At 36.2% G+C, this 13068-nt stretch overlaps 3 protein-coding genes across 3 annotated transcripts; 1 reads left to right on the top strand and 2 right to left on the bottom strand.

The window, feature by feature from the left end:
• Nucleotides 1-150: 150 nt before the first annotated feature.
• On the bottom strand, nt 151-4879 carry LOC18610050 (putative RNA-dependent RNA polymerase 1). The gene is made up of 5 exons (XM_007045493.3): nt 4732-4879; nt 4092-4645; nt 1573-3416; nt 1247-1397; nt 151-1119 (listed from the first exon to the last, which is right to left on the bottom strand). The coding sequence occupies exons 2-5, from the start codon at nt 4614-4616 to the stop codon at nt 262-264; spliced, it is 3378 nt and encodes a 1125-aa protein (XP_007045555.3). The 5' UTR covers nt 4617-4645; nt 4732-4879; the 3' UTR covers nt 151-261.
• A 1035-nt stretch (nt 4880-5914) lies between these two features.
• LOC18610051 (semialdehyde dehydrogenase family protein) lies at nt 5915-9863 on the bottom strand. Its single transcript, XM_007045494.3, has 7 exons — nt 9071-9863; nt 8301-8387; nt 8138-8182; nt 7945-8040; nt 7715-7816; nt 6397-6551; nt 5915-6319 (listed from the first exon to the last, which is right to left on the bottom strand). Exons 1-7 carry the CDS (start codon nt 9626-9628, stop codon nt 6238-6240), a joined length of 1125 nt encoding a protein of 374 aa, XP_007045556.1. The 5' UTR covers nt 9629-9863; the 3' UTR covers nt 5915-6237.
• Nucleotides 9864-11081: 1218 nt separating this feature from the next.
• Nucleotides 11082-12702, top strand: LOC18610052 (uncharacterized). Its single transcript, XM_007045495.3, has one exon. The coding sequence runs from the start codon at nt 11140-11142 to the stop codon at nt 12325-12327; it is 1188 nt and encodes a 395-aa protein (XP_007045557.3). The 5' UTR covers nt 11082-11139; the 3' UTR covers nt 12328-12702.
• The last annotated feature ends 366 nt before the right edge of the window (nt 12703-13068 follow it).

Here is a 13068-nt window from a genome sequence, read left to right on the forward strand (position 1 = left end):
AGTAATTTTATTTATTTATTTAATAAAAAATAAAGTGACAATCTATATTATATTCATATTTTAAATTAATATTTGATGAGTATGTTTATGCACTCAAATATCTATTTCAGAAAAAAAATAAAAATAATTTACATATTAACATAAGGATCATTATAAAGAAAATACATTATTTAGTATTTTTTATGAACATATATTTTATGTACTTGGGATTATTCAAAGACTAAACAAATAAAGCCTCCCACAAGTTTTCTATTGCTTAATTCACATGAAAGAGCAAACATCCCACAAACTAGTTCTCTGATCAGAATCCAACCCACCAAGATTAAGCGTACGTTCTAACGACTTTTTGCTGCTGTTCTCCTTAATCTGAAGAAGCTTGTCGTAGACACACCATGGAAAGCTGATGAATTGCTCTCGATCCATTCCTTCATTGTAGCGACCCCAAAAGCTGGGATGGTATGTCACATGATACCAAGCTGAAGCTTTTGCAAATAGATTACGCTCATTAGGCTTTAATTCATGACTTTCTTTTTTATTGAACCAGCCTTTGACTTCATTCTTCAATGACTTGACAGCCAAAACAACTGTTTCCAAGTCCCTTCTTCGATCAAAAGATTTCGACATTTTCATGATGCACCCACTGATCATTTCAGCCTCAGTTTTGATCCCATAGTAACGCATCAGGTTTGAAAGTTTATTATCATACTCACTTTTGTAATGGAAAGCGTCATTGACATAAGCCTCGAAGCCATCGACTTCCATGTCAGAGTCATAGGATTGCTCTGCTGCTTTCTTGGTGAATTGTTTAGCGCCACTCTCCCCTGTCCCGAGAGCTCTCACCTCGCGGTAAAGCTTCCCAATGACACCCTCTGATTCATATGTGAATTTATCAGGCTTGTCCATGAAATCTGGATATTCATGGACACGTAGACGATGGGGTATTTTGGCAGGAACACCAGTTTTGGGGAAGTCAACTGCAATGGATGATAGCTTGGCAAGCTCAATGCATGGCTCACTCAATGCCTTAGTAGGCTCTTTATCAGCGAAAACTATGTGGGCATTAGAAATGATCCCCAAGCTGTCATTGAGTATGTAGTTGGTAAAATACTCAGCAACCTCCTGTACACGATGAAGTAGATATGTTAAAATGTAGACAGATAGCAATTAAAATTTAACACATATAGAAGCAAACATTCCTTCCTGGCTGCTATAGATAGTGATACAGAATCCAAGAGTTTAGTAATACCTCTATAGTAACATCATGATCCAAAGAGGAACTTGATGCGGAACCGTAATGCATGGGCGGGAATTGGCAGGGAGGAATCAGATCTTCATCCCAACAAACAAAGTACAAGTCGCCATCCAGATCACTCCCCGAACATTCATTTGGATGAGGTCTGTTTGATCATGTAAACAGTATCAGTGAATGAAGTGTTTAACTATAGAAAGAAACCTGTAGATAATTGAGTGCTAAAAGGAAACATCTTACGCAATGATATTATAATTAAGTGCTAAAAGGAATGCATAATTCAAAAACATTCACAAAAGCAAATGAATATCGGATGGTCATACCTATTTCCTTTTTGTGGAAAAACAATGCAATCCACCATGTGATGCAAAACCACGGCATCCACAGCCTTCAGAACCCGTAGGTCTCCAGGGTGTAAACAAGGGTTTTTAGTAACAGCTACTTTCCCCTCAACAACAAGGAGGGAATCTGCGGAAGATTGCCCCCTTTTAGACACAGAACACTGCACAAAAACCTGACCATACTCTAAAGTCCCCGTTTCATCGAGGCATCCGATCATGATTCTCCCATTTGGAACGAAAATCCTGGTTTTGGTCCTCAAATCTAGCAATTTTGAAGCACGAATGGTTCGTAGCATCATTGACAGAAACGGTTCTGAATCTGGGGGGTAACCACACATAAGCATTCCTCTTAAACAATTGGTAAGTTCTCCATGAGATATCCACTCCATTGCCTCCCGTGCCCTTTCTGGATCCACCAAAATTGCATCCAATTCATTTAAAACCTCCTTCTGTTTCCTTTCAAAAACAGAATCCTTAACTCCAAGAGTGGACATAAGGATGATTATTTGGCGATTAAGATAACAAGGGAGACGCTTGCTCCATGACAGCACATCTAGACTAGTACTATCTGCATCGAACTTCTGCATACTCTTTCTCAATGATAATTTTACCGAAGATGTTGGATCGACAGCTACAACTCCTTTGTACCCACCATATCGAATTTGAAATGCAGATGGAGTGTGAATTCTCAAGTTACATTTCAAGGCCACTTCCTTAGCAAGCTTTTCAGATATCTTTCCAATGCCATCAGAGAAACAATATTTAACTTCACCAGTTTCCACTTCGATGTCAGGAATGATTTTAATTTCATCCATTCTCACTTCTAAAGTTTCCCTAGATGAGCTCAAAGACTGACCTAGTCTGGCTGCATATTTTGCCACATTCCTTATGACATGAAAATGACCCATTTTCTCTCTGATATCTACTGCCGTTAGCCCAGGTTTTGACGCAAACATCCAAATGGAGTTTTCTCGTAATTGACTTGTTGAACAAGCCAGAAACTCAAAGTTCTTGTCGCCAATAACGATGCCCTTTATAAGAGTCGACAAGATCCTGTCATAAATTCTATTGTGCTTTCCATCACTCGTAACAGATGCGCTCGAAGACAAATCTGTCGAATGCATCTTTCCCAGTTCCTCATCAACGAAAGAAACGCGAAGAAAGTTGTCAATATCTTTAATGTAATTACGTAGCACACGATTTGAGAGATTCAACTCCGGACCAGAGAAGTACACCTTAGATGGTGTGACTTGAACCCTTCTCACTGCTACTATCCCATCATTAGAGGGAAGAATGGGAGGTCTTAGAGGTCTTTCCAACTTGCGGTATTTCTCATACTGCTCAGCCAGCCACTTTGCAGGTTCATAGCAATATTCTTTAAAGCTATACGCTTTCTCCAATGCACGTTCTATGAATGCAATATCAATTCTACGAGGGTCAACCAACTGATAGAAATCGGCATCAAGAGTTGGCGGGAGAAGACAACCATGTTGGACCAGGGAATTTACTTTGAATAAGACACCATATGGCAAGTCAAAACCTTCAGGTGGAGTTATCATAGGAACAAGATCAGGGTTGCAAGAAAAACTAGAACCATTCTCCAGAATGAAATTGTCTTCAACTTTCCTATAATAAAAACTCTCATCAAATTTTGGGAGTTTCACACCTCGAGGGAGCTCCAAACATAATGCAAAAGACTGACCAATGCAATGGCCTGGAGTAAAATCTACATCCCTAATCCACTGGTCATCATCGTCTTCACTAACTTGCTTAGCAGAGTTAAGGATAGTTAAATCTTTCTCATAGATCCGAGGAGCCCCAAGTAACTATAAATGTAAAATAAGATAGAAAGGAGCAAAATAAAATCAATAATAATCCACCATGATGGTGGCAAAAATTAAAACTATTGTACCATTTTATAACACTAAAAATGGGGGAAAGTCATAAATATTAAAGGGTAAAATACATATATATATATATATATATATATAGACACACGCACACACACGCACTATCGCGAAAACAAAATTATTTAAAAAAAATAAAACATATATTTTCAGAAATTATTTAAAAAAGTGATCTAGTGAGTAAAATAAATAAATAAATTTATTTTTCCTTTATCATAAAGCATAGAACTATATTTTATATGAAAATTATTAGCAAAATAATTAAGTATATCATAGCAATGGTTTGAGTAAATTTTTTACTCTTTTTTATTGTATATGTCAATAATAAGATATTTTAACAATTGAAAAAATAAAAAAATTAAATTAATGGGTGAAGTTCAAATTTAAAATTATTTATGGGAAAGAGACATATTTATAGGATAAATTAAGAATAGTGTGTGCATGGTGATCTTAGAAGACAGGGTTATCTAATTAAGTCTCACAAGTCACAAAACCATGCATTGTTCTTCAAATAAGAAAGAGGCTTTTGTAACATCTAGTAATAGAAAGAGAACAGGAATCAATCCAAATCAAACCAACCAATTTGCAGCATACCTGAATGATCAGAAACTTCTTAGTTTGATCCAGGGGAGAGTGTAGCACAATCTGCCAAACACTGTCATCGAACAGTTCAAGCTTGTAGTCCGTCGAATTATAAGATAGAAGAAAGTATAATCTGTCCAATTTGGAGCCATACTTGAAGGAGACCTCATCCTTTTTCCAAAGGACAGAAAACTTTTGTCTCGAAACCTGACATCCGAAGTGCAACGTCAAATTATCTATGCTGTTCAGGTGGAACTGTGGCTTCGGTGTTGGGATAATGTTATGCTTCTGTGTCCAGGCTTTCAAATAAGAATCGTTGTGCCATAGCGCTTGATCAGCAGTCCAGGCCAAGACCATGTCAGCATCTTCATTTGTTTTGAATTGGACCTTGGCATGAGCTCTCGAGCCTTCCTTTCTAGACTGCCCAACTTTCACAGCCTCGATGGCTCCCTTCCCTACATATTCCTCTAGAAATTCCGTCACTTCTCGTTGAGACACACCATTAGCAAACCCAAAGAGCTTAATTGTTTTACCCATTTATTCCCTCCAATCAAATTACTTTTTTCCTGCAATTCCCATGAGCAGCACAAAACCAATCATTAAAACATGAGGGCAAAGCAAATCAACATGAAAAAGGGCAAGAGAAACTTACAACTTTCAAGGGATATCAGGCTCACAGCAAAAGAGATAGGAGAATAGCCAAAACGAAGAGAGAGAGAGAGAGACAGAGGATATCCATTGTGGCGCCATGGAAATATAAGGAAGCAAGGTTTGAGATTCTATGCTTTGCATGATTATTTTACTCCGTTTGCAAGTATCTTTTTGCTGACGTCTGAAGCTGATCTGAGGGGAGATGACATCAAGCTCCCACGGGGTAGCGCTCCTCAACGGCCTAACTTGTTTGCGATTGACACGTTTCGACATCCTATTGGTTACCCAACCAAATTAATTTAAACAGAAATTTTATAAGAATTTATTATTTGTACAGTTTTTACACTCCACAAATAAAAATTCGACACGTGTCTATTAATTTATTAATTTTTATAAATATTAAACTTATTTCAGAAAAGCATATATAGTTTAAATTGCTTAGCCAACAAGGATTCCATCTTCATTAGTTTAGATTTGCTTAAAAACACCTTGGTAATCCAAGTCTGCAGAAACTGGGGCGATTCTTTACCTTTGGCAAGGGTGAAAGCTATGCCTTATTTTACCAAGAAAGATACAAGAGAAAAAAAGCCCAATCTGTTTTTTCCCTGACAAGGAATTCTCTCCTTCTCAGGGGAGAAGAAGGCATATATTTTTTGTCCAAAAGGAGTGATGCTTAGACGTGCTTTGAATCCTTTGATAGAATCACACTTTGATGGAATCTTGCCTTGCTACCCTTTTAAGCTTGGGGAAGATGGATAACTTGGCTTGCCATGATGAATGGGAGATACCCTTCATGCAGCAGTTTAAGTTTCCTACTATGTTTCCCTTTTGAATTCTCAAGTATTGAGTGACTGGAATTTTAGCTTTGCTTGATTACCTGAATTACTCAAATTCCCGCAAACTTGACAATAAACAAATTCAGAATATTCTTTGAATTGAAGTTCAAGTAACTGGCCAGTAGAATTTTCTTCATGGACACAATCAGTCACAGTCACTGCTGATGTTCAAAGTAGTCCTTTGATAGTTTATATGATCACAACAACACGCCTGGTAGACTAGCTCAATCGAATTGACTCAATGTGTTCTTCAGGTTCTGTTAACAGCAATTGTATAGTGTTTTCACTTTTCACTATTAATTTTCTGTATTGAAATGTAAAATTGGCGAACTAGGCGCATACATAATCTGCAGCTACGAAGTTCTAAGTTGACCACTGGAGCCGAATGCAGCCTGATGTCCCGCAAGTAGGACTAATTTACAAGATCATGTAAACAAAATTTTCCTCCAAGAGGAGATATTAGTGCAAATAAATATACTTTCAAAGACAAAACATCAAGCACCAAGCTACAAACCTAATTTGTTTATGCTACAACAAGACATTCAAAATTTTGTTCAACCTCACCAAGATAATAAATATCTGCATTTGAAGACCAAAATAAATGAACTAGATGCCAGTGAGTTCAATTCTGATTGACTGGATGAATTTACCCAAGCAAGATCATAAGTAGATTATAACAGCAGCTCGGCAATCTGAACAGCATTAAGTGCAGCTCCCTTACGTACTTGGTCACCACAAACAAAGATGTCCAACCTATTTGAAGACTTCATATTAGCATGCAAATCCTCTAGAAAAGGACAAATAAAAATGCAGGGAAAGAGGAATTTTACCCATGATTTCCTTCTTGAGATACATCCCGGCGAATTCTGCCAACTGCAACATCATCTTTGTTTGACACCTCCAATGGCGTAGGGAAGTGATTAGAAGCCCGATCATCAATAACTACTACTCCAGGAGCATTTTTCAAAATTTCTCTTGCTGTTTCCTGATCAACAGAACAATTAACAAAAGACGAGTTTAAAATAAAACCAAAGCTACATTGCTCATGACAAAGATATGTTTTTGGGCCAGAAACAGGAAATCAGAAGACTCTTCTATATAGGAACAGATGTAGCCAAGCTTTTTAATAACTTGTGCTGTACTTTTAACAATTAAAACGCACACACACGCAATGACATAAGCTTTGATTTAATCTTATATCTTTCATCATTCTAATCTCTTACATTCACAACCCTTTTGAATAAAATAGCAATTATGTCTTGATGGAAAGACAACATAGCATTTAATGTAATGTATTCTTTTATTAAATTTAAGCTAACACATTCTCAGGATCCAATTGTTAAAACATCATAAAATTTACTTGTATAATATTTGAGACTCAACAAATGATTGCAATTTGAAAAAGATACCAGAGAACAAATAGTAATATAAAGTATTAAATAATTCACAGTATGTTTGTGAGCGCACTCTCTCTTTAAGATCAATAGCAATAAAACATCTTTCCAAGTTATCTTAAGATAGCATGAAATAAGATTTAGGACAAACAAGCTCTAAAAAATGTATATCAACTTCAGATAAATTGCCATGGGCTAGCCAAAAATGAATTGGCATTGTTTTTAAACAGGAAAACTCTGATTTTGGTTTCTAGTTTGAAAATCTGATGCTCTTATTTCTGCTGCAGTCTGCTCCATTTTCTCCAATATTGACCACTATGGTTAGGGATGATATAAATTGGGGGTCCTAGGCTGCTTTACTAGTATTGTACTACATATAACATATTTGACAACATTGTCCTCAATAATGTGAATTGAATGTATGACGTCTCTTCCATTTCTAATTTTCTTTCTTCTGTTTATATAAATTAGAACAAAATCTGAATTTAAACCTAAGCCACTCTTTACATCTTCCATCCCCAGAGATAAAAATGATGAAAGGAAAAGGGGGGGGGGGAAACTCACAACTACAAGTACAACCAGCTAAAAAAATTACTAAAAAAGAGCTTAAAATGACAAAAGATGAATTTAATGCATGTAAATGTCCTAGATGTAGCTATAATGACAGAAGAAGGCAAATGTTTGTGACTTGTTCTTCATTTTATTTCATATATTGATGATGAAATTGTCAATTCACAAAATTATAAAACATTACCTCGTCAAGGGGCTTTTCAAACTGAAGATTCACACTCTCAGCATGTGCACGCATCACAGGAACTCGTATGCATGTGGCAGTCACTTTGACATTCATGTCGTTCTGAGATAAGGGAAAGGACAATCGTGTAAGACAAAACATGTTTCTATTACAAATCTCATTCTCCAGAAAGTTCAAAGGAAAAAGATATATTAGATGATTTCATATATCAGAACCCTTTAACTACTTACCCAGATTTTCCTTGTCTCTTTTACCATTTTCATTTCCTCTTCATTATATCCATTCTCAAGAACAGGGGCGTTATGTGAGAACAAATTAAAAGCATACTGCAAAAGCAAAAGGAATAAAAGAAAATTATAATAAACTTAATGAGATGAAAAGATATTCATAAATTTATGGATACTGTGAAACATATATACATACTTGTTGGTTAAAGATATTACAAGTTGGTGGTTTCCCTTCCAGGACCTAAAAACAAATGCAGCAAGAAATTGATTTAAAAGAAAAAATTAGTCAAATGCTCAGATAGACAAGTAAACAATAAAATCAAAAAGAGGGAAAAAAAAAAAAAACTGCATCAAATAACCTCACGGGTTTGTAGCTCAAGCTCATGCATGGCAGCAGCACCAGCACCACTAGCTGCCTGATATGTACTAACCACCATACGGGTCACCTGCAACATGGCATGAACAGAATCAATGCTTGAATCATACGTTGTCAGGCAAGCATCAGATATTTAAGTTGCTTGATGCAGCATAGGAAAAACTTAGGCAGTGAAAATGGCAAAAGCTCAAAACAAGGAACAATTGACATTCTGCCCTAAAGATTCAAAATATATTTTTTTCCTTTCTCAGTATCTAATTAAAGTTTCAGTTAAAATTAATCCACTATAAAATACAAACAACCTAAATCATTATATCATACTAATTAAAACTCTAATAGTTCATTTCTTGCCTAGTAGCTTTTACAAGCAATCAATTATTCATCTAACTTCAAACTTGCTATGACTTCAATTTGTTACCTATTAGTTTTGCCAAACAATCCCTTCATTCCTGTTTCTATTTTACTTTGCTTTATATTGTACGTCTGCAAGAGAAACAACCCAATCTAAAGTAAATGGCTAAGATTGTTATATGTGGGAATATCATATAAAGGCTATAGACTGTTTCCATAACAATACATTTTGTACTCTCCATTACTTGAGCACTTTAAAACATCATCCATCTAATAAAACCCAAATGCAGCATCAAACAAATGATGCAAAAACAATTTCTACATAAGGCTTAGTCTACCAATCAAAAATTTTCAGTATACATAAAGTTAATAACCCCAAATGATGGAAACTTCATCTTATACCTTAGAATGGCGATGAAGAGGGGTAGCAGCCATTAAGCAAATGATAGTAGAACAATTCGGATTCGCTATCAAAGCACCCTTGTTCATCCCAACTTTAATCCCATCCATTGCTTCCGGATTCACTTCAGGAATCACTAAGGGCACTCCATCAACCATTCGAAACGCCGAGCTGTTATCCACCACAATGGCACCTTTCTCAATCGCAATGGGACCGAACTCTTTGCTTATCGACCCACCAGCACTAAAGAGCGCGATGTCGACGTCGTCAAAGCTGTCGGCGGTGAGTTCCTGGACAGTAAAGTTGCGGTCTTGGAAGGAAACGGATTTGCCAGCGGAGCGTTTGGAGGCGAGGAGCTTGAGGGAGCGGTAAGGGAAGCCCCGGTCAGAGAGGACGGAAAGGAATTCTTGACCGACGGCGCCAGTGACGCCTACGACGGCGACGGAAGGGCCCGATTCTTGGAAGGACATGCGTACTTTGGTAGGGAATTTGCTGGTTTGGAGTTTGGGCTTTGGGGTGGAAAGGAAATGGGGTTTGAGAGGGTGGCTGAGAGAGGCCATTGTGAAGACTAAAGAGTGATGGGGTTTAAGCTTCAAGAAAGAAATGGGTGTGATTCGAAGGAAGGGTTTTAGCCTTTCAGGACAAGCAGAGAAAGGGATGGTGCTGGCTGCTGACTGCTCTTCCTTCTAAATTTTGTGTGCGCTGATAGCTGAATAAGTGAATAAAGATGATGGGAAAGGTTTCAACTTTGATGGTTTTGGACTCCCAGAAGTCGGACCAATGTTTTTCCTCGGACGGGATTGCTGTATGTCCTGCCATAACTCTTGCCGTATAATACAATATATACAATACATTATACGTATGATATATGATATAATATGATATTAATAAAAAATTATATATACTTGTAATTATATCTTGTTTGATCAAATATTGAAAACATATTTACGATACATGAACATATCTTGTACAATACAATAGATGCATTTTTTATAAACTTAATTGAAATTTGACTTTTAACAATATGGAAATGGTTATATTATATATTAGTAATAGCACTTTTATATATAAAGATTTTTTATTTATTATGAATTAATTTTCTCTTATTTTATAAATTGTATCGTACTTATATCAACATAAAATTTTTTATATCTTCCAATTATTTGAGATAAAATTCAAAGTTTAATGGAGAAGATATCTCTTTAGCGATAATAATTATTTTTCTAAGTTCATTGTTATTTTAACTTTGTAGAATGAAATTAACCTCTTATTGAAATCTTAAAATTTTGGATATTTTTAAATTATTCAGACGATTTATATGAAAATATTTGAATTTATATAATATGATGTATTTTTATTTTTAATTCGATTTTTCCATATTCAATATAACACTATGAAAAGGTTGAAACATTAATCATGTCAGTAAAAACTAAGGATGAATATGTTTTCTTATTTTTTTATAAAAAAATCAATTTTAAAAAATAAAACTACCCATTTTTTCTTTTTACATAACTTATTTTCTGTTTTTAAAACACTATTTTTTTACCTCTTTCACCCACATAATGGGTGTACCAAATTCTAGTAACTTTTATATGTTAAAGCGATAGTAATTATAATTATAGTAAAAGCTCAAGAAATTAAGTATTTAATACCTTATGAAAAAGCTAAAATGAGATTTTAGAGGTTAAAAGAATTTTAAAATGTTAATAAGAATGTCCTTTCAAATATTTGATTGAAAAAATTTAATAAAATTATTAAACACAAAATTATTTTTATTTTTTAAAATAATTACTACCTAATAAAATATTTTTTAAAAACCCCTTTTAGCATCACCCCGCAAAGATTGGATTCTGGCCCAAGCTCCTGCAAGCTTGGGCCATGTGCCCCAAATCAACCTAGCCCCAAAAGAGTAAAACTTTCTACACTAAACAATAATAAACTTTCCATTACGGTCACCTTTTGTATTACTTTAACTTGAATACACCTTTTTGGAAATTCTCTTTCCTTTTTCCGAAGGGATACTAAAACCCTACTCTCTCCCCCATTTCCCCCAGCTTCAGCACTAGACAACATGGCTTCCATCTTCAAGAACCCAAGACTGGCAATCCCCAAATCATTGTTCTCCACTCAAACTCAAAAACCAAACCCTCCGTTTCCTTCTTTCAAAGCCGCGAAATCTGCCATCATATCGGAAAAAAACCCTGAAAAGCTAGCAGAAATCTTCCAACAATGTTTGCATTTGCCCACTTTCCTCCGGCACCGCCCCATCTACCACCTCTCCATCCGCAAGCTAGCTCGTGCCAACCGCCTCGACCTCGTGGACAGCCTCCTCCAAGCCCAAAAGCTCCATTCTCAAAATGCCTCTGCCCTCAAGTCTGAAGGGTTTTGGATCCGTCTCATTATGCTTTACTCAAATGCGGGGATGGTCCCGCAAGCACTACAGACCCTCGAAGATTTGTGTCAAAACAGGTATTCTATTGTATCCGAAAAATCCCTTTGTGCTATTCTTACAGTTTATCTAAACAATGGGATGTTTGAGCAAATTTACGAAAGCTTTAAGACAATTCCTGAAAAGCTTGGCGTTAAGCCCAGTGTTGTATCGCATAACTTGATTTTGAAAGCGTTTGTGAAAGAGAATAAGCTTGAATCCGCACTCGAATGGGTTGAGAAAATGGATGTGAGTCCTAATATTGCTACTTATAATATATTGTTAGGTGGTTATTTGAAGAATGGGGATGAGAATGGATTTGATGGGGCTATGAAAGAGGTTTCCAGGAAAGGTTTAGAGGGCAATTTAACTACTTATAATCATAGGATTTCGAGGTTCTGTAAGAGTAAGGAATGTGCTAGGGCTAACAAGTTGTTGGATGAGATGGTTTCGAAAGGGGTGAAGCCGAATTCTGCTAGTTACAATACTATTATTGATGGATTTTGTAGGATAGAGGATTTGGAATCGGCTAGGAAAGTTTTGGACAAGATGCTGAGTGATGGGTATGTTTTGCCTTGTTCATTTACTTATTATACTTTGCTTAGGAGCATGGTGAAGGAAGGAGAGTTTGATTCGGCTTTGGAAATGAGTATGGAATCTATAAAGAGGAAGTGGGTTCCTCCATTTGAGGCAATGGAAGGTCTGGTTAAAGGGTTGGTGGAAAGGTCAAGATCAGAGGAGGCTAAGCAAGTTGTTGAGAAGATGAAAAAGAGGCTTAAAGGGGATGCCCTAGAGTCATGGGGCAAAATTGAAGCTGCTCTCCCTTTATAGAAGCCATGGAAGGTCTGGTTAAAAGGGTTGGTGGTGGAAATGTCAAGGTCAGAGGGGGTAAAACAAGTTGTTAAGAAATTGATAAAGAGACTAAGAGGGAATGTGCACAAAGCTGCTCTTCCTCCATTGGACTATGGAGATCAATTCAGTCCTCACAAGATATGATCATTTGCTATATGGTGAAACGGCTATCAAACCTTCAATTTAAACAATTTTTTTCATGTCCGATATATCTAGTGATTTTATGTTTTGTACACATTTTTGGAGAAGTGTTCTGATTGTAGCTGTTTAGTTTGGTTAGCTGGTGATGATGTTGCAATTTTGAGCGACAATGGATGATTGCTAAGAAATAATAACCGTTGGAAATTTTGGCTTGGTCTTGCTCCTTCAAGCATTTTCGTTTTTTCTTCTTTTGGGCATTTGAAAGGCTGAGAAAGACTTTTTTTTTTTTTTTGGGTACATAAAATGTTCACCTCTGCTTCTAAAAAAGGAAAAAGAGTTCGGCTCTGCATTGCACCTAATAATAACTTTCCATTGTAAATCACTAGATACATTTGTGATTTCTTTTGCAAATCAAATTTCATGGTTGGAACATCATATGAAATTGTAGTATTCATTGGATTTTAAGTTTGTTGATGAAGGGTGTTTTAGCTAACACGTGTGTGTGTGTGTGTGTGTGTATTAAGTTCTTTGCAAGATAACAGAGCCCAATCTCTGTGACCCCATGCAGCAAACTTTAAG

The sequence above is a fragment of the Theobroma cacao genome, chromosome 2, assembly GCF_053813885.1.
Source record: "Theobroma cacao isolate CCN51 chromosome 2, ASM5381388v1, whole genome shotgun sequence".
In the NCBI taxonomy this organism is placed as follows: Eukaryota; Viridiplantae; Streptophyta; class Magnoliopsida; order Malvales; family Malvaceae; genus Theobroma; species Theobroma cacao.